The sequence below is a fragment of the Periplaneta americana genome, chromosome 14 (genome assembly GCF_040183065.1).
Source record: "Periplaneta americana isolate PAMFEO1 chromosome 14, P.americana_PAMFEO1_priV1, whole genome shotgun sequence".
NCBI lineage: Eukaryota > Metazoa > Arthropoda > Insecta > Blattodea > Blattidae > Periplaneta > Periplaneta americana.
In genome coordinates, this window is record NC_091130.1 from 8,483,881 (window position 1) to 8,504,410 (window position 20,530).

Consider the following 20,530-nt stretch of genomic DNA (forward strand, 5'->3'; position numbering starts at 1 on the left):
GAAAAAGAACCAAGGAAGAGACTAGTGAAGTGCTTTGTATGGGGCAAAAACATGGATATTACGACGATGTAAAGAGAAGCGAATAGAAGCATTTTAAATGTGGATATGGAGAAGAATGGAACGTGTGGCGTGGACAGACAGAATAAGAAATGAAGCTGTGTTGGAAAGAGTGGGTGAAGAAAGAATGATGCTGAAACTGATCAGGAAGAGGAAAAGGAATTGGTTGGGTCACTGGCTGAGAAGAAACTGCCTACTAAAGGATGCACTGGAAGGAATGGTGAACGGGAGAAGAGTTCAGGGCAGAAGAAGATATCAGATGATAGACAACATTAAGATATATGGATCATATGAGGAGACAAAGAGGAAGGCAGAAAATAGGAAAGATTGGAGAAAGCTAGGCTTGTATTGAAATACCTGCCCTTGGGCAGAACACTAAATGAATGAATTACATATTTAATAGCACATAAATATAACACATATCCACAGAGCGTACGTGACAAAGAAATCTCACTCTGACTGGACTTACCTTGCAGTCACAACAGCGTGGTTCACTTTTGCTGCTATACACAGATACTTGAAGAACCGCTGATGGGAGGACCAGAACTGTCCCCACATTGTTTTCTTCATGCGGTTCTCTGCATCTATCAACTCAGCAGCCTCTTGGAATTTTTGCATGGCCTCTACCCACTGTAACAAACAAGCAAGAATTACAATGAACACTCACTGTAAAACACTTTGCACGTCTGACAATATAATAATAATTATGAAATAAAAATTGTGTAAAGTAAAATATTTGCACACAGATACTGAAAGCTAAAGGCCCACTCCTACTTAGTGAAATTGAATTGAACAAAATTTCTCAAAGGCTGCAAAAGGGTATCTGTCGGATACAGGGGGGAGAGCCATTAATCCTTCCCATTGAAGGCTTTAAGGAACCAACCTGGACAAATACCCAATGTCCCATCCCTACCTTCCCGTGGTGCAGCTGTTAGTAAGCATTATTTTACAAGCTGAACTAAAGGGAGGGGCTACTCATCAATTAGCACTGGTCAGCTTGATGAGTTAATGACTGAATTTGGTATAATTTTCCTCTATCCAATACCTAATTCCCTTTTTACCCTTTCCTATCCAGTCCTCTGACTGAACTCTTACTTTCTTCGACCCCGACGGCATTAGAGCATTCGAGGCCTAGGGGTTCATTTCACTTTCCTTCCTCCTCTTTCTACTTTTCTGTTTCCAGTGCTGACCTGCTATGGCACTAAAATCGTCCTCCAGTGGCTTAAGGAGGGAAAGTTGGTGATCAACAAGATCTCCCAGCTAGGTCCAATGGACCCGTCGACCCAAACATCCTGGGGGTCGTGTGTGAATGAAGTAGCCACCAAAACATTAAAATATGGTGTTCACTTAAATTGGCTACAACTTGCCATTTTCACCATTAAGGTAAAATTATCCGGAGGTAAAATAGTCCCCCAATTGGATCTCCGGACGGAGAATACTTTAATGGTACAGAATCAACTAAACATCTTACAATGGAATGCTGGTGGTATAACATCAGCCAAGAAGACTGAACTACAGGCCATGATTGTTTGGCCAAACACCTGCATAGAATTGGAATATATCAGTCTCCTAACTGCCCATTGTGCAACTCAAACCAAGAAATGGATTCGGAACATCTCAAAATCTGTGCTTCAGTGGCTGGCCATGATAATATCTTTGAAGAATATTGGAGTGCAAGAGGTCAAATGACTATATTGTCAAACACCTGGCATTAGAAAACAACAACAACAAATTTCTCTTCACAATGTATTTAAATGAAGGTGGCAGAAAGTGGCGGGTCGAATCAAATAAAATTCATGAGTTAGAATATTTATTCCACTTCCAGAACAGAACTTTTTGTTTCAGGTAAAACAGGTAACTGCCTAAACTCTACGTAACTCATACAAAAATAAATATTAAATTTTGTTTCATCCCTCAGAAGATAGTCAAATAAAGTGAAAAATTCTCTGTTTATATCTCTAGTTCAAAATTATCATGAATTTAGTATTGTTTAGATATTGTATTTCTTATATTTCTCATAACCCTGCTAATGCTATTATGTGATTATTTTTTACTGAAACATGCTTCGGTTTGGTTCAATTCAATTCCAGTAGATGTGAGCAGTGGCAGATATTTCATTTCGTTTCGAGTCCGCTAAGTGTGAGCGGGCCTTAAGAAGTTTCCTGGTTCACATATCTGCTCTCTATTGCTACCCACCTAAAGATACAACCAGCTTCCATGCAAAAATTGCTACTTATTGTACTTGCAGCGTTCATTAATGAATAAATGTATAGTACAGTGTCTGCAGGTCAATTTTTTCAAGTAATGTGACTGTACACTCATTTGTTTGCATAGCTTAGCTGTGATGGTGTCCCCTTTATTGGTTTTGCTACTATCCTGTTTGTGGCAGCTTCCTACATTAAGATTTCTGTACTTGCTAACAATCATGTTATGTTATGGGAATATTAAAAATATCAAAACATGATTTGCACTTTGTGCGCTCAATTACAAGACAATTAATGCATTCGCTAATATGTTTTCGCGGGATATCAGCCGAGTTAAGATTTTGGAATGCTCCAAGCTTTCGACTGCTATCTCTGCAGCCATCTTCAGGGAAGTGATGTCCGAACAGAAAGTCGAAAGGTTATATAGATGTGGCTGTCTCAGGTGAAACGGGATTGGTTGGCGGATCGGCCAATCCGGGGCCGGGAATTGTCATCGCTCGTAAGCTCCGCCCCTCCCGGGATTACTGCGTGAAGTTTGGCGGGCGGCGAGCCCTGTTCCGCCGGTTGGAATCGGTTGCCGTCCTCGGTCCGTGATCTTCATGACCTTGATTGTAAGAGGGCCTGAGTTGGTCTAAGGCCGGTGTCCATGCCTGACTGAGCTGGAGTCCACTGTCTCTGTTAAAGTTGTTTTTCTCCAGCTTGATCTCTATGGCCTCCTTGATTGTACGATCCCAGTAGTGGCTTGATTTGTTAATGACCTTGGTGTGGTCAAACAGTATTTTATGCTCCTTTTCTATGCTGTGTTGCGCCACTGCAGATTTTTCCGGGTAATACAGCCTCAGGTTCCTCTTATGTTCTTTGATTCTGTCTTCTATTGTGCGGCCAGTCTGCCCTATGTATACTTCGCCACACTCGCATGGAATCTTGTAAATCCCTGGAGTCCTTAAGCCCTGACTGTCTTTAACCTGACGTAGATGACTCCGGATTTTGCTCTGTGGTTTATGGATGGTTTTGATATTAACCTTCTGGAGGATTCTGCTTATTTTGTGTGACACGCTCCCGCAGAATGGAATGAAAGCTTTCTTTGTCGGTTCTTGCTTTCATTCCATTCTGCGGGAGCGTGTCACACAAAATAAGCAGAATCCTCCAGAAGGTTAATATCAAAACCATCCATAAACCACAGAGCAAAATCCGGAGTCATCTACGTCAGGTTAAAGACAGTCAGGGCTTAAGGACTCCAGGGATTTACAAGATTCCATGCGAGTGTGGCGAAGTATACATAGGGCAGACTGGCCGCACAATAGAAGACAGAATCAAAGAACATAAGAGGAACCTGAGGCTGTATTACCCGGAAAAATCTGCAGTGGCGCAACACAGCATAGAAAAGGAGCATAAAATACTGTTTGACCACACCAAGGTCATTAACAAATCAAGCCACTACTGGGATCGTACAATCAAGGAGGCCATAGAGATCAAGCTGGAGAAAAACAACTTTAACAGAGACAGTGGACTCCAGCTCAGTCAGGCATGGACACCGGCCTTAGACCAACTCAGGCCCTCTTACAATCAAGGTCATGAAGATCACGGACCGAGGACGGCAACCGATTCCAACCGGCGGAACAGGGCTCGCCGCCCGCCAAACTTCACGCAGTAATCCCGGGAGGGGCGGAGCTTACGAGCGATGACAATTCCCGGCCCCGGATTGGCCGATCCGCCAACCAATCCCGTTTCACCTGAGACAGCCACATCTATATAACCTTTCGACTTTCTGTTCGGACATCACTTCCCTGAAGATGGCTGCAGAGATAGCAGTCGAAAGCTTGGAGCATTCCAAAATCTTAACTCGGCTGATATCCCGCGAAAACATATTAGCGAACCAACGCCGAGAAAGCCTCAAATCATACATAATTAATGCATTGTCTGCTTTACTATATCTCTATGGCAATATATTATTATTCCAGTGTTGTTTGAAATGGATAACAAAGTATGTATTGTACTTACCAACTTAACAGATTCATCATACACTTTAACAAATTCTTTTGATAGACCAACTTCCTCTATCTTGAAGGCAACTCCGTGAAAGCTCAGCTGCCTTGCAATATACATTCCTCGCAGCTTCATATCCATGGCAACAATCTCCATGGCTCCAACACCTCTGCAGAACACATGCATAAAATTAGTACAATGCTTGTCTGAGAGCTCACAACGGGGAATTCTGACATTACAAATTGCTATTCCCCTTAAACTATACCAGGAATGTGTTCAGACAGTAACGAAATTTAAACTATTCTTAATGCGTTCCAGTATTTTGAGATTTTTAGGACATTATTTTTTTCTCCATAAAATGGGGAGCTGGCCCATCGTTACAACCCACAATCTGTAGGGCAACAGAAGAGATGGGTAAGACATAACAAAGAAGGGATGAATGGGATCTGAAATATGGATTATAGAGGGTTGACTAAAGAAGACACTATTGATAGGAACTTATGAAGAAACAGAATTGCTAATGGGTGTATGAAAAATACTGTACTGTACACAACTTCTAAACAATAGTAAAAAAAAAACCCTTGCAATTAAAATTTCCTTAATATTTAAGTTCTGAGAGTGATTTACAGTGGAGCTTTGATTAACATCTTCGACTATATCAATTTCTACTAATTCTAAATCAATTTATCATGTTAGATACTGAAAACAATGCACCAAGAACGGCGTTATATCTATACTAATAATAAATCTGTAGCCAAAATTTTTCTGGTAATTTTCGATTTTCTAAAAATAATTGGTGTTAACATGTATAATTAACCATCCTGAAACCGAAAATCGCTTTTTTGAAATTTTTGTTTGTATGTCTGCCTGTCTGGATATGTTTGTTACCTTTTCACGCGATAATGGCTGAACCGATTTATATGAAAATTGAAATATAAATTAAGTTCGTTGTAACTTAGATTTTAGGCTATATAGCATTCAAAATATTTAAAAGGGAGGTTATAAGGGGAATTGAATTAAATAAATCGAAATGTCTCCCTTATTATTAATTTTTGTGAAAAATGTTGAATAACAAAAGTTTCTTTAAAAATGATTTCTGATACGTTTCATTCCAAGCAAAATTTTGATGGGACCAAATTGCACCAAAAACGGATGTTCTCTGAAACAAATGTTCATATTTTAATTATTTGCATGTAATAACAATTAAGAATTATGTTAAAGGAATTATCATTGTACTAAATGAGTGGTCTCTGGACCAAAATGATAGCATTTTAATTATTTAAATACAATTTAAATTAAGTGACATATTAAATGATTTATCCTTCAATCAAACACGAATGTTCCCTGGACCAGATGTCCTATTTTAATTATGTAATTACTTTACATTTATTTCCAGCTAGTGCAGCGGAGCACACGGGTACAGCTAGTTACAAATATTATAATAGTTAATGGGGGAATTTTAGAATGATAGCAGTGACATTACCTCATGAAAAAAGTCTCAAAACTATCCCCATCCCCTTGTACTTGCTGAGATTGCAGCCAGGCTGTCTGGTATGGAAAGTTAAGGTTCTATTTCTTTCCTTATTGGTGCAACTTTGTTCCAGAATCTTAGATGTAGGATTAAATGAGTGTATTTCAATTCTGCAGCAAATACTTCTACTTAATTTCAAAGAGAAAAACAGATATCCAACATTACAAACCTCTTCTCTACAGCAGAAATGAAGTCCGTGAACTCTGGGAAGGGCGTACCTTCGCCCCACATGCCGAGACGCGTCATATACGCCATATTGCGAGGTTCTGAGGCTCCAGTGGCGGAGGCGTACACGACACGAGCCTTGGGCAGCTTGTTCTGCAGCTCCAGCACAGTGAGCCCAGTTTTTGTGGGCTTCGAAGAGCCCACGGGACACAGGTTCTTGGCTCTGTGACACTCATCAAACACAACCGGTCCGTCAAAGTCTTCTCCACACCACTGCAGTAGCTGTTTCAGACGTGTCTTGTACTTCCCTCCTGACTGGGTGGACTCCCCAATCAGAGCAGAGTATGTTGAGAAAATCACACCTTTCTTCACGTTCCCATTCACAGCAGAGGAGATTTTGGCGTACTTGAACTGTGAGACAAGAACATAATTCCTTAAAATTTATATTTTGTTAGTAACTCTGTTCAGTTGTATTCAAAGTTATAACAAGGTCTTATCAAAGTTACTAACTCTTTCCAGAGAGATCTGCAAACTTGCAGCAGTAGAAGCACTTCTTAAAAAAAAAAAAATAAAAATAAACCCGCGCACACACACACTCTCTCTCTCTCACTCACTTTCTCGCTCTCTCTCTCTCTCTATTAGACTAGACAACAGTTCGGAAGGTCGTCTCCTATATGCGCCGTAGCATTTCAGGTATGTGATGTCACAAGCTTGTACAGCAGAACCAATCAGAATCAGTCTATAATGAGTACTTCCAGAGTTCGTTTGTTCACGTGTGAGTGTTTCAATTTTCACTAGAACAAGTCATATAGTACTAACATTATCCTTAGCGCTACCACTTTGAGTTAGCTTTATATTATTTGGTCAGGGTATATATTTATTGTTTATATATATATATAGGTAAAATTAATCAGTGATGACAGTATAATAATTTAAAGTTCTTTCTTATTGAATAAGTAAAACTAACATTTACTGTGTGTGTGTGTGTGTGTAAGAAAAATAAATGGAAGAAGAGACTGTAAAAAGACAAATACTGCACAGACAGGCGCGGAAAATAGTGTTTAAGGTGTATAATTATTTAAAAAACGTTGACGAGCAGAATGCTGCCGGCCATCTTGATGCTGGCTGCAACGTTGCCAACGTGCAAGACACAACTGTAGAAGCATGTGGCGTGGGATTGAAAACCGTGCAAAGAATATTATTAGTGAAGGAAAGAGTTTATGTTTGATGTCATGATTACAGTAATCAACTGCTAAGGTCATTATTGTCTTTTGATAATTTAAATTCTCTCCTGCGCTATTTGTATTACACGTGCGCGTGAAGTACGATGTGGCAATGTTGTACGCTGCCATGCTCTCTCTATCTGTCTCTCTCGACGCAAACGCTAGCAGACTACCGCCTTCCCAATTGCCATCGACTCTAGTTTGTAAATTATTATGCAACAGGGCCCTGATAACTCCTAAAAATCAGCAAAATTTAGGAGTGAAGTTGTTCTCTATATAGATATACAGATGAGTGAATGGATGAGGGACAGGAATAAGGATGGATGGTGAGAGGAAGAATGAACTAGACAGACAGGTGGATGGGCAGATGAAAGAACAGAGAAAAGTACAAAATATGGTGGGGCAGGTAAATGGAGGAATGCAATATGTAGAAACTTCCACATTTAATGGGAAGTACACAACCTGAGTGCACAGGAATTACCTTGTTAAGAGCATGTACGTCTATCTTCATGGCTCCTATATCCCGCAGGTCTCTCTCTGCATCGTACTTGAGATCATTGGAAACAGATATCCATATGGCTCTTTTGCGACCCTTCAAATAATTTTCAAATATCACGCCAGCAATGGTTCGACCTTTTCCAACACCAGCACCGTCACCTGCCATCAGCAAAAAAGCACAATCAGCACCATCCGTGGTAAGAATAAACACGAGTATATAGTATATACTGGACTATTTTTTAGTAAATAACCTTATTAGTAAGAATAAAAACATTTGAGTACCTACTCATTTTTGATTACATACTCATAACATGGAAGCATAGTAGAATATACTCAAGCGTCTATCTTGTACAGAATATATACTCATGCTTGATACGAATAAAAGCTAGTATATTCTCATATTTATAAGTTCGTCCTCATGTTATTCTGAGTATGGTTTGTAGCAGGCTCAATTCTGAGTATTTGTTGATTTGTGTTCAGTTTAAAGTTAAATTAAAAAAAGGCATAATTTATGAAGGATGTAGTGCCTCATGGAAAAATATAGAAAAAGACGTGAACTTCAGAAGCCTTTAACGCTTCACAAAAGTGAATGTGAAAAAAGTTAAACACGTATTTGTTATTCATAAAAAACATAACCTATAAGAATATGAATGGCTATCAAACTATAAGACTAGATTGTATTGTTAAATATAATTAACAATTACAGTTTATTTTGTAAATTTGAATTGCAAAATGCAATTACTTGTAACTTTAAAATTATAATAAAATATAGAATTAACATAACTGGAATTCTAGAAATGGATTGTAATCTCTATCCAACATCCTGTAATGACGATTTCTCAGTACAATATTCTTGTTTCCTGTTTTATTAACGTCGCTTATCTGATTCACACTCTCTTTCATGTTTATTTATTCATTTATTTATTTATTATTTATTTTTTTACTTATTTATCTATTATAAAAATTTACAAAAAGCAAAACACTAACCACCACAGCATGCCGATAGCATGTGAAAGCAGTGAATAGGGATTATAAAGAATGGACACTGAGCGAATTTTCCTATGTTTTGTTTCTCTGTGCGCCAGCGTTTAGTTCCACTTTCAAGCGCTAGAGGTTAGTGTAATCGAGCATACGCTAAGATAATAATTGAGAATAGAGTTGAGACACAGGATCCAAACATCGCCTACCTTATTGCATAATCCAGTAACGCTTTGCTTCAAATAAATTCAAGTTAACAGCTTTTCCTTATTTCTCAGTGACAAACTAGTTGTAATAATAATTTTTTATATTTCAGTTATAATAAATTATATTATAAAATAATACAATACATTATAAAATTATGTATAAAATTCGTTTAATATTTGTATATTATATAATATAATATAGGTATATGGTTTTACTTCTCATAAGAGTTTTGTTTTTCCATTTTCAGTGCTATCAAATCATTACATATTTTAATTGTTGTTGGGGTCAACGTCTCAACTCTCATTATAAAGGAACTCTAGAGTCTAGCCATTATAGATAATGACGGATTTATTATTTCATCGGTCCAATTTATTTTATTTGAGTACATAATATATCTAGATGTATTAATTATGTGTTATATTTCCGCTGTGTCGACTGCTAGCTGGTGTGATGTCAGCGCCAACTCTAGGGAGAAAGGAGAATCTCACGCTCTAGCTGGCTTGAAGGTCATTGAAATCAGTCCGGCTACATCAAAGGTACCGACACGAAGTGTCCATACTTAGTTACCTATATGCTAGTGAAAGTCTATAAAAAGAATTGAGCATCACGGTGCAATGTGGTCAAAGAGTATATATTAACTTTTAAACGATCAAGAAGGGTGTAGAGATGAGTATATATATTAGCGTTAGGTAGAAAGTCTTTATTCTTACGAAAATGAGTATGTTCTAGTGGTTACGAGTATATAATCACAGGAAGTGCTCATACTCATATGTATATACCTTGAGAAAGTACTTAAGCTTTATTTTTACTACTCCATGTTAAGACAAATGTACAGACGTGGACAAATTATTAACAAAATGGACGATTTTTATGATAATTCTGTTTACGAAATTTAACTTTTCAATTTAGACCACATTTGACAATTTTGGATATTTCCATCATTACAGTAGACAGAAATATGCAAAAATGGAAGAGTCAAGTTTTGTAAAAAAATATACAATAAAAGTCTTCAATTTTGCTAATAATTTGTAAATTAGCAAAATTGTCAACTGCATTGAAGAGTCAAATTTTGTAAAAATATAAAACAAAAATCTTTAGTTTTGCTAATAATTTCGAAATATCCAAAATGTCAACTGTAGTACAAATTGAAGAGTCGAATTTTGTAAAAATATACAATAAAAACCTTCAGTTTTGCTAATAATTTGTAAATATGCTAAAATATCAAATGTAGTCCAAATTGAGGAGTTAAATTTTGAAAAATATACAATACAAATCTTCAATTTTGCTAATAATTTGGAAATACACAAAAATGTCAACTGTAGTCTAAATTGAAGAATCATATTTTGTAAAAATATATAATAAAAATCTTCAATTTTGCTAATAATTTGTCCACGTCTGTATTACATCACAGAGACAAATAAAGTACTTACCAATGAGGAAGCCAGCTCGACTGCCGTCTGGTAGGAAATGCTCATGTTGCTGGGATGCGTATGTCACAGCCTCCAGCTGCAGGGCCGACAACGCTCCCGTCTTGACGGTCTCCTCAGGTAGCGACAACTTATACCACACATCAGTTGGAGCAACACTTGACAGAGATGCTGTTTCCACCACGGGGTCAGGATGCTTCTTGCCCAGTTTCACTATTCAACAGACCAACTGCCGATCACTCAAGAAACATGGCAAGCATTGTGAGTCCGTTCCCAGAAGAAGGTGCTCGGGTTCAAATGATACGAGATTATAGTCTTTCTCCTTCACTTCTAAACTGCTGAGTGCATTTACTTCATTACTTCTATTTCTACTCTGAATGATTAATGTTGTGTTTCCATGTTGGATATTCAGATTCAAACTCCACGAGTCTGATATTAAAACAGTATTGAGAAGATCATTTCCCTATTAGTACTCAATCAGTTCTTCATTTTCATTATCACCATGTGATTATAATCACCTATTGAGCCAAACTACGAGTAAAAAATAAGTAAAAACAAAGTATGCTACTGTTATTGCAAGTTATCTTGAACCTTACATCCCCTAAGTCTGTCTTTTGAACTGTTCGGTACGGAATGTACTCATCAATGTAACGGCATGGCAAGGATGCCCCTCCCTTGGGTAATGTGACTCTTCTCAGAAAACGTTGGTTCTTTCACTTTACGGCTCTCTACTGTAAAAGAACTTGGTTCAATACAGACATCATCATCTCATGACACTCTGATTTTGAGAGAACATAGTTTTGTAGCACGTTTTAATTAACCTGTAATGAGTAAGTATTTAAATATATATCATGTGTACACTCCTCCTCTCTCATCCAGGGCGGGGACTGGCAATGGCGGAGTTACTGCAGCTATTTTCATACATTATATAGGCCTGCATGACTTACACTTACAGCTAATATGTACATATTCTTATAACAATATTTTACAGGCTTATTATTTTACAATTATACACAATCCATCTCGCTATCATTGCTGCCGTCTTCGTCATCATCGCTTGGTCCAAAATTAATTATTATTTCGTCCATGGCATCATCCATTCGGAATTATCTTCTTAATCGTAGGTACTACTTTCTGAACAAGATAGAATTCTTCGATTGTATCCTGAATGACATGTTGATCAAAGTCGTCCACTTCAACTTTACACAAGTCCTAATTCTGGAATGAAATAATATGTTTTGCAGAACTATAACAAAATAATAACTTACAACAGTAATTCATTATGTCGCTCATAGTACACACACTATTGTACATAACTATTGTAGCAATAATTTCTAAACATTACATACTTATTCTTTCCCGAAGTAGTGTGAGGTTCATTCGGTTGTAATTCAATATTATTCTTAATTCTCTTCACGGAACTAATACTTTTGCCAGAGTATTTAGCCGCTCTCTCATATTCCTTATCAAGAGGTTCCAGCAAACATTGTTTAATTTTTCCTCCTTACAACACTTAATTATAATGTCGATAATTTCTCTTTCTCCGCTGTGGATAACAGCGTTACTTTTTCTCCGCGGTGATGTCATTTCACCATAATTACTACCCTGTGGTTGCTGCTCCATGGTAACACTACTGGTACGCAGTGAAGGAAATAGTTCTATGTTTCTTGACAAGAGATTATGATGCAGAGCATGCGCAAACAACTCAGTTGGCTCCACCCACGTTACACGCTTCCTTCCCTCTGTCCCGCTCAGGAAGTTCAAGATAACTTGCAATAACAGTACTCATAATCTTAATAGACCTCAGATAAGAAGAAAAACAGTAACACTTGTGGATTCAGTATCAGCAACAGAAGCAATGACCAGATATGATCAAACCATCCTAAAAACCATACAGGAAATCAGTACATGTAACACAAAATTTTGATAGCACAAGGTGGAAAAAAAAAAAAAAAAAGCTCAGCAAACTAAAATTTCACCAAATTATGAAGTTAAATTTTACAGATACTTAGTGTTCAAGTCTGTTCAAAAACTTACCTAAAATTGTGGAACACTTGACGTTCTCTCTTTTATGATTGTGTGTGCTAAATTAGAGGAAAACTTATAAATGATTGAACAGAGTTGAATGAATATGCAATCACTGCTTTGCTCACATTTAGTTGGCATGTAGTCTGCGTATGTCTCGGCCACACCCATGTCTTCATCGTCAACCTCTTCCTCTTCCTGCACGGTGGCCAGAGGGTTGAGCTGCGGAAAGAAAAGGGTCACTGTGCAGACATTTAAATTCACGACACCTACCATGTATCAATGTGAAGTTAAGTTATTCATATACCTAGTTCCAGTACCACAAATGCTTTTCGTTATTTGTTAAAATGACATTTCATGTATTCACTAACCACACTGCATGAAAGCATTACTGAGTTCATAGATCAGCTGCATTAATAACAAAGCATTACTTTGGAGTAGATACTGGTTATGGATATTTTGTAGACTGCAAGGAGGAGGACTGTTTATATTTAGATTAGTTTGTTGATTAGGTATTTTCTTTTATTATGAACAAGACCAAAAAAAAAAAAAAAAAAACGCACGCACGTACGCACACACACACACACAACATAATTTTGATTCAAACCAAGATATTACAAGCTGTAGTCCATATAAATGATATTCAAATTGCCAAATTATATATATTATTTTAATGTACCGAAGTACATATGATATTTCCATGCAGATATTCTGCGTCATCATACAATGAAAGAGTAATGGAACGGAGAAAAATTCTCTCTGGCGCCGGGATTTGAACCCGGGTTTTCAGCTCTACTCTTTCATCGTATGATGACGCAAAATATCTGCATGGAAATATCATATGTACTTCAGTACATTAAAATAATATATATATATATATATATATATATATATATATATATATGCGTAAATCACTTCGTGATTTAAGATGGCGCTTATTCCGTCGGATCCCGGCCAACTAGTCACTCATAACGAGTGCACCTCAGCACATATGTGGACTTCAGTCCTACGTTCATAGACATCTATGACGTAGTGCAGAGGGCAGCCACTAGAGGGAACCCAAGAGTTGGAACTTAATCTGAGACGATTCTGTCTGACGCTGGGGTGGGTACCCGGTGTGGCTTAGTGGATAAAGCATCAGCACGCAGAGCTGAAAACCCGGGTTCAAATCCCGGCGCCGGAGAGAATTTTTCTCCGTTCCATTACTCTTTCATTGCCAAATTATGACAATGAAATGCTTTGGTTTCTTTCACAATTTCCACACTAGGCGAAAGAAACGTAATTGAAATTTATTTATATGACAACAAAACATAATTGCTCTACAAAAAATTCAGTAATAACCTGATGGTTTCATAATGGTACGAAATTTGTTTTCCCCCCCCCCCTCTCTCTCTCTCTCTCACACACACACACAGAAACAAAATATTTCACAAACAAGTTGAATTTTGAAATAGAACTTTCGAAAACCTTTTTATAGAGGTACAAAACTAGACATCTAAAGTCAACAAGGATATTCTAACAGTGTAAATCAGTAATATATAATATTTTAACATCGCATATCAGCAACATGCAAATTCTGTGTAAATTCAATATCTGATATACATATTACCCTATTTTAGAATTTCAGAAATTCATTATTACTTTCGTGCATCACAAGACTACACATCATCTCACCTTGCCTTCATCGTTCATCCACAACTGAGACACTGTCTTGCCCGAGAGACCCCCTGCCCAGCCCTGATGCATGGCCGTGTTCATGGCTCCTTGCCCTAGCAGGTGGTTCAACAGGGCACCGTTCTGCCCCAGCAGGAACGGGTTCATGGCAGCCATGTGGCTCAGGCTCATGTTCATATTCATGGGGTTAAGACCTCCCATGTTGAGTGCTGAAAATGTAATACAGGTAAACTGCAGAAACAAAATTAAATTTGTTCTTATTTCAGTAATTTTGTAACAGGTCTGGAATATTGATTTGTTCGTGTGTCATTTTAGATATGGTGCAAAGATATGCCATGTATATGTTTACTTAGTTATTCAAGGCTAACTCATCATTCCTAATAATCAGGTTATGGTTCCTTATTAGGGGATTCAATCGCCATATTCTATGAGAAATGTATTGGACCAAGTAATATTGGAGGAAATATTCTAAACAATTGAGTTTCCATTTTCGCTCTACAAATTGCATCATTATTATATAAACAACTCTGAAGTGCATCTGTAATACAAGAAAAGAATTAAATTATTATATAATTTTTAATTTACAAAACTTACCACCAGAGTGGAGTGCCTAAAATGACAAAGTATACCTAACAAAATATAATAATACTCAATAATAAAAGAACATAAACATGAATTTAGAGTATACTATATAACAAAAGTATAAATCCTTGAAATTATGTGCGGTTGTTATATAAATTATATCTCAAAATCTCAATAGATGACTTAAGGGCCATAAGGACAATTTCTTTACAGATTGTTCTCGGTAAATTAAATTGTTCACAAAAAACATTTTGTTATAGTTCCCTGGCTTTCAATGAATAATTTCATTTGTTTCCAGATAATTTTTAAAGTCAGATGTTGGTTCATAAATTTGCTTCTTCTCTTTGTCGACTTCCAAAAACTGTCACTGCAGGTCTCAAATCGTATGGTGGGATTCAAAATGTACCCTATTTATGATAACAGTAACCCTTTAAAGTCAAAACTATTTCCTAGATATGAAAAATCCTGCAAGATATTACAGAAATTTCAATGTAACTTAAATTACTAATATTACTAATATAGTACTTTAGGTACAATAAAATCATTTCTAAAATGTAATGTAAAATAATTATAAATAAGTAATTTTTCATGAAACAATGGTGAACTAACTAACAGATTCGTGGTGATCATAATACATTCATAAATCAATATCTGGTCTGTGAGGCATGCAAATTCTCCTGATTATACAGATTCATGAGGAGTTGCCGGCAGTTACGGAGCATATTATCAAAGACATTTTGAGCAAGAAATGTCGTATAAACAAGAGTACTATCCTGAATATTTTCAAAGTTACACTAATTTGAAGTTGTTTGTAAAATACATTTTTTCTTTACTTTCAAGGGTAAAAGAATGAACTATTCAGGAGTATCATTTCTTTAATTAGCTAGTATCCTGAAGCTAAAAATGTGTTGTGAATTCCATAGTTGGTCTGTACAGGATTTTCTTTCGATTTTTTACTACAAAATTACATTTTTCTTACGCACTTGTCACAACAATTGTTACAAATCACCCCACACTTGTAAATTCTTCAAGACGTACATTAGGATGCAAAATTAAACTGTAAAGACTCAACATCCTAAAGTCGTATGATTTGTAACAATTGTTGTGATAAGTGCGTAAGAATAATGTAATTTTTAGTTAAAAATTAAAAAAAAAAATTGTACAAAGCAATTAACAACACATTTTTAGCTTCAGAAGACTAACCAATTAAAGAAACAATCCTTCTGAACAGTTCATTCTCTATTTGTAATATTCTTTAGCTGGAAATGTACAAAAACTTGCCCAGACATGTTCAAACATTTTTAACAAGAGCCAGAACAGGTCACATTGTCACTCAATTGTACCTACACCGATTTCACATTTCTGATAATCCTACTTGTCTGTGGTGTAATAATCATGATGAAGATCTGGAACACATTCTTCTATACTGTCCACCCATACACCACAAAAGAAGTAAATTAAAATCATCAGTATCGGCTGCAGAAGACACAGCCCTGCAGTATATATTGACTACACCCCACCTCTGGCTACTAGCAACAGGCATCTATAATGAACACCGATCAAAATACCCCTCATTTCTCGTGAAAAACAACTTTAAAGACTACAGTGGACTTTATGTTGTCAGCAAACAGCTGGATACATTAAGAAGATTGACTGATTATCCTTAAAACTAAAGAAAAAAAAAGTACTTTACTATCAACTTCAAATTAGTGTAACTTTGAAAATATTGAGATTAGGACAATGTTTATATGAGATCTTTTGCTCAGAATGTCTTCGAAAATAAGCTCCGTAAGTGACGGTAAATCCTCGTGAATCATCCTGTATATAGAAATAAAATAGTAGATCAAATTGGTGTAACAGAGACCTCAGATATACATTAAGTAATTTCTTTCACATTTTAATATAGCGCAATGTTAGCCAAATTCTAAGGCAATTGCTTTCGTACCAGAAACCTAATTTCAAATCTTGTTACTTCATGCATGTCATGAATTGACCACAACCATCACAAAAGAAAAAGGAAGAATATTAACCATCATGAAATGAACTGGCTTTCTCATTGCTCATTCTTTCCATTCTCACACAACTCACATGTCAGGTCTCGCCTCTTCACCTATACAATGGAATGACTACTACAAGTGAAATTCGGAGTAAATGAGACAGCAAAAACATCAGACTTTTTAAGGGGAGAGGATGGTATTTTTTAAAACTTTTTTCTTATTTGGTGTAAATTATTAATTTTTTGTATGTAGAGAGCTCATTCCTGTAGAAACTCAACCAAAAAGAAATATTTTGAAAAAAAAAATTTGGGGCCCAGATTTGAAAAAAATATACCCAATGCAGGATTTTACTAAAATCGATATATCTTAAACCTTTTTTAAAGGTAGATTCGTCCCGGTTTTTGCAATGTACTTGCAAAAGCATGCTCTACAAACTGTCTGTAACAGAATTTTAATATTAGTTCCTACATTTGTAAAATAAAAAATTAAAATTTAATAACACTTTTCTGAATTCCTTTCTTGCAAACAAACGGACGTAGTTTTAAAATGAAATCAATTAACAAAATTCTGTTACAGAGAAAAGTTTCCTAATAGTCTCAAGAATGTGTATTCTAAATTTCATGCATGTATCTTTAATAGTTCAGAAATTATATCCATTTTTGTCTGGCAATGTAGCAAAAAAATGAAGTTACGCAAACCAATAAAAGGGGGTGAGTGATTTAAAAATCTATAGCGCAAGAAGTTTAAAAATGGCGTCTCAACATCCGATAAGGGTACAAATACCCACGAAATGTTTTGCAATGCATTCCACACATATCAAAGAGTATTTTAAAGAAAAAAAAAATTTTTTTTTTTTTTTTTGAAAATTCAATTTACCGGAAACAACAATAAAAGTGGTCGAGTGATTTAAAAATCCATAACGCAGGAAGTTAAAAAATGGCGTCTCAGCATATGATAAGGGCACAAATACTCACAAAATATTATGCTATGCAATCCACACATACAGTAGCGTGCAAATTAATCCGAACAACGTAATTACTTATGCAAAAACACTCAAAACGGGATAAAAAAAGGATCTAAGACATACCTCAGTAATCTATGTGGCTTCCCTTGTTCCTAATAACAGCTCTGAGACGATTTGGCATGGATTCCACTAATTTCCCACAAATATTCTTCATTTCTTCATCGCGAAACCATACACCAATGAGGGCAGAAATCATCTTCTCCTTTGTAGAACAATCCATTTTTTGCATTCTTCTTTTGCAAATTGACCACAAGTTCTCAATGGGGTTGATGTCGGGTGAGTTGCCTGGCCAGGGGAGTACCTGAATATTCTTCTTGTTGAAGAATTCTGTAGTTTTTCGAGACGTATGGCATGGTGCCAGGTCTTGTTGGAACACACCTCTGCCATCCGGAAATGATTTTTGCAGCTGGGGTACGATTCTGGTTTCCAATAAGTGAATATATTTGTCAGAATTTATCATTCCCTTGATAGGTATTAATGCTCCAGGCCCTTCATGTGTAAAACAACCCCAAAACATAACTTTAGGGGGGTATTTGGGTGCTTGTTGGAGATGAGCTGCTGTTACTTTTTCGGATCCTTTCCATACGTAAGAAACACGGTGGCCGTGGACCTCGAAATGAGACTCATCAGAAAAAAGTACATTCTTCCAGTCATTCACTGTCCAGTGTTGATGTAATTTTGCCCACATTAAGCGTTTTTTGCACATAACAGGGGTTAGCAGTTGCTTCTTAATAGGCTTACGAGCCCTTCGTCCAGATTCCAAAAGCCTACACTGCACTGTTGTGACATGAATATTCGCCCCAGTGGTAGCCATTAACTCGCGGGTTAAGTCGACAGTAGTTAGTCTAGGATTTAATTTACTTTTCGTGACAATTAAATGATCATCTGCAGGTGAAGTCTTCCTTTTCCGGCCACAGTTTCCTTTTTTCTGGGGTGTGATGGATCCAGTCTCCCTGTATTTTTTATGATCGAATTAACAGTAGCCAAACCGATGTGACATTCTGCAGCAATTTGCCTCTGTGTCATAGAAGAATGCTCTGCTAATGTTATAATTTTAGACCGTTTTCGTGGAGTTGTATCCATTTGTGAAGATGACAGAATGTACACAGGTTTGCAATATTAAGTCTTCAACACAACTGAAACGCTTATAAGTACAAAACGACAGGCAAAAGTCACATATTATAAAAAAAATAATGACAGACCTTCAACAATGGAATTACACGTACTACAGATGTCAATTAAAGCGGTATGAGCAGGTGTGAGGCCAACAATGACAGAAAATGTAAAAATATGTCGTGTTCGGATTAATTTGCACGCTACTGTATCACAGAGCATTTTAGAGAAAAAAATTTATTTTTGAAAATTTACTCATTTTTCACCACAAAATACCATCCTCTCCCCTTAAATGCATTTCCATTTCGCCTACAATCCATTTCACCATTCTTTCATTCACGAAATATTATTGCCATAGATATGACAAGCACAACACTACCCAATGTACCTGGGAGTGAGTCACAAAACTAGAAGTCACTTACTCTGATGAAGCAGCTGATCTGGACTCAGGCTGTGCTGTGGCATCCCTGGCATGCCAGGGAAGAAGCCCATAGCACCCATACCGCCGAGTGGCCCCATTGCTCCGCCAAACATGCCCGGCGTAGTGAATGGAAACGGAGTCTGCCCAGAACCACCGACTCTAACCTTCTCATAGCCAAGAGTGGAATTGCCCTTGGTGACCAGACCTCCAGGGATCTTGCTTGGGAGGTTTGACGCAGCATTTGTCCCCACAGCTATAGTAACACAAATCAATGTATTGGACTCCACACACACACACACACACACACACAAACTGTCACTGGTTATTTTATTTATACTTCTTTCATACAAGGAATTCCTTGGCCACTAACACGAAGTACCAGCAAAAACTTTCTGATCTGCAGGCACAAGAAAACACTATAGTCTTTATGATATGTCTTTCCGTTAGTTTTCCAACAAGTAAGCTCTGTATTATAATTTTTTTTAGTTGGTTATTTAACGACTCTGTATCAACTACGAGGTTATTTAGCGTCGATGAGATTGGTGATAGCAAAACGGTATTTGGCGAGATGAGGCTGAGGATTCGCCATAGATTACCTGGCAAACAGTTGGGGAAAACCTCGGAAAAAACTCAACCAGGTAATCAGCCCAAGCAGGGATCGAACCCGCGTCCCAGCGCAACTTCAGATCGGCAGGCAAGCCCCTTAACCGACTGAGCTATGCCGGTGACATCATATTGAAATCACCTTGTTCTACATTACACAAAGGAAGCATTGCTCTTGTAGTCAAATTCTGTAAGGCTCCCAAAAATAGGCTCGAAAGTCCCCTGGTATGCTATTACAAGCACACAAGCCAAGAAATTCCTTTTATAAATTAAATTACCCCCAAACTAAATTCAATATGTTTTCCTATTGGATCTATGCAAAAGATAGTAAATATCAATACCTTAAAAACAATATACTTTGCATACTTTCACTCGGTAATGAGTTTTGGAATAATATTCTGGGGAAATTCCACACATAGTAACAGAATATTCCTATTACAAAAAAGAGTAATTAGAATAATAGTTGGTGCAAAATCTAGGGAATCTTGTAGGACTATTTTCAAAAAACTACAAATAATGCCCATGGCTTGTCAGTATATCTTTTCATGAATAATCTTCCTCTTATGTAATCGTGAAAACTTTGTAACTAATTCAAAGTTCATAGCATAAATACACGTCAAAAAAATGACTTTCATACCCCATCGGCAAGTCTATCATGCTATCAAAAAGGAGTGCGTTATATGGCAGTAAAAATTTTTAATAGCCTCTTTATCGATATAAAAAATAAAACTCAAAACATAAAATTATTTAGGGTCAAATTAAAGAAGTACCTAATTTCTCACGCCTTCTATTCTGTAGATGAATTCATGACATTC

The 20,530-nt window shown here is 36.8% G+C and overlaps 1 protein-coding gene across 1 annotated transcript in view; it reads right to left on the bottom strand.

The window, feature by feature from the left end:
* The window catches only part of sno (strawberry notch), a 70,303-nt gene that overhangs the window by 39,811 nt on the left and 9,962 nt on the right, over nucleotides 1-20,530 (bottom strand). Inside the window, exons 4-11 of the mRNA XM_069844895.1 lie at nucleotides 19,114-19,365; nucleotides 13,976-14,184; nucleotides 12,430-12,523; nucleotides 10,280-10,489; nucleotides 7,648-7,823; nucleotides 5,948-6,354; nucleotides 4,263-4,416; nucleotides 527-687 (exon numbers count right to left, since the gene is read on the bottom strand). Of these exons, the coding sequence (XP_069700996.1) occupies nucleotides 527-687; nucleotides 4,263-4,416; nucleotides 5,948-6,354; nucleotides 7,648-7,823; nucleotides 10,280-10,489; nucleotides 12,430-12,523; nucleotides 13,976-14,184; nucleotides 19,114-19,365 (1,663 nt within the window). The remainder of the gene's footprint in view (nucleotides 1-526; nucleotides 688-4,262; nucleotides 4,417-5,947; nucleotides 6,355-7,647; nucleotides 7,824-10,279; nucleotides 10,490-12,429; nucleotides 12,524-13,975; nucleotides 14,185-19,113; nucleotides 19,366-20,530) is intronic.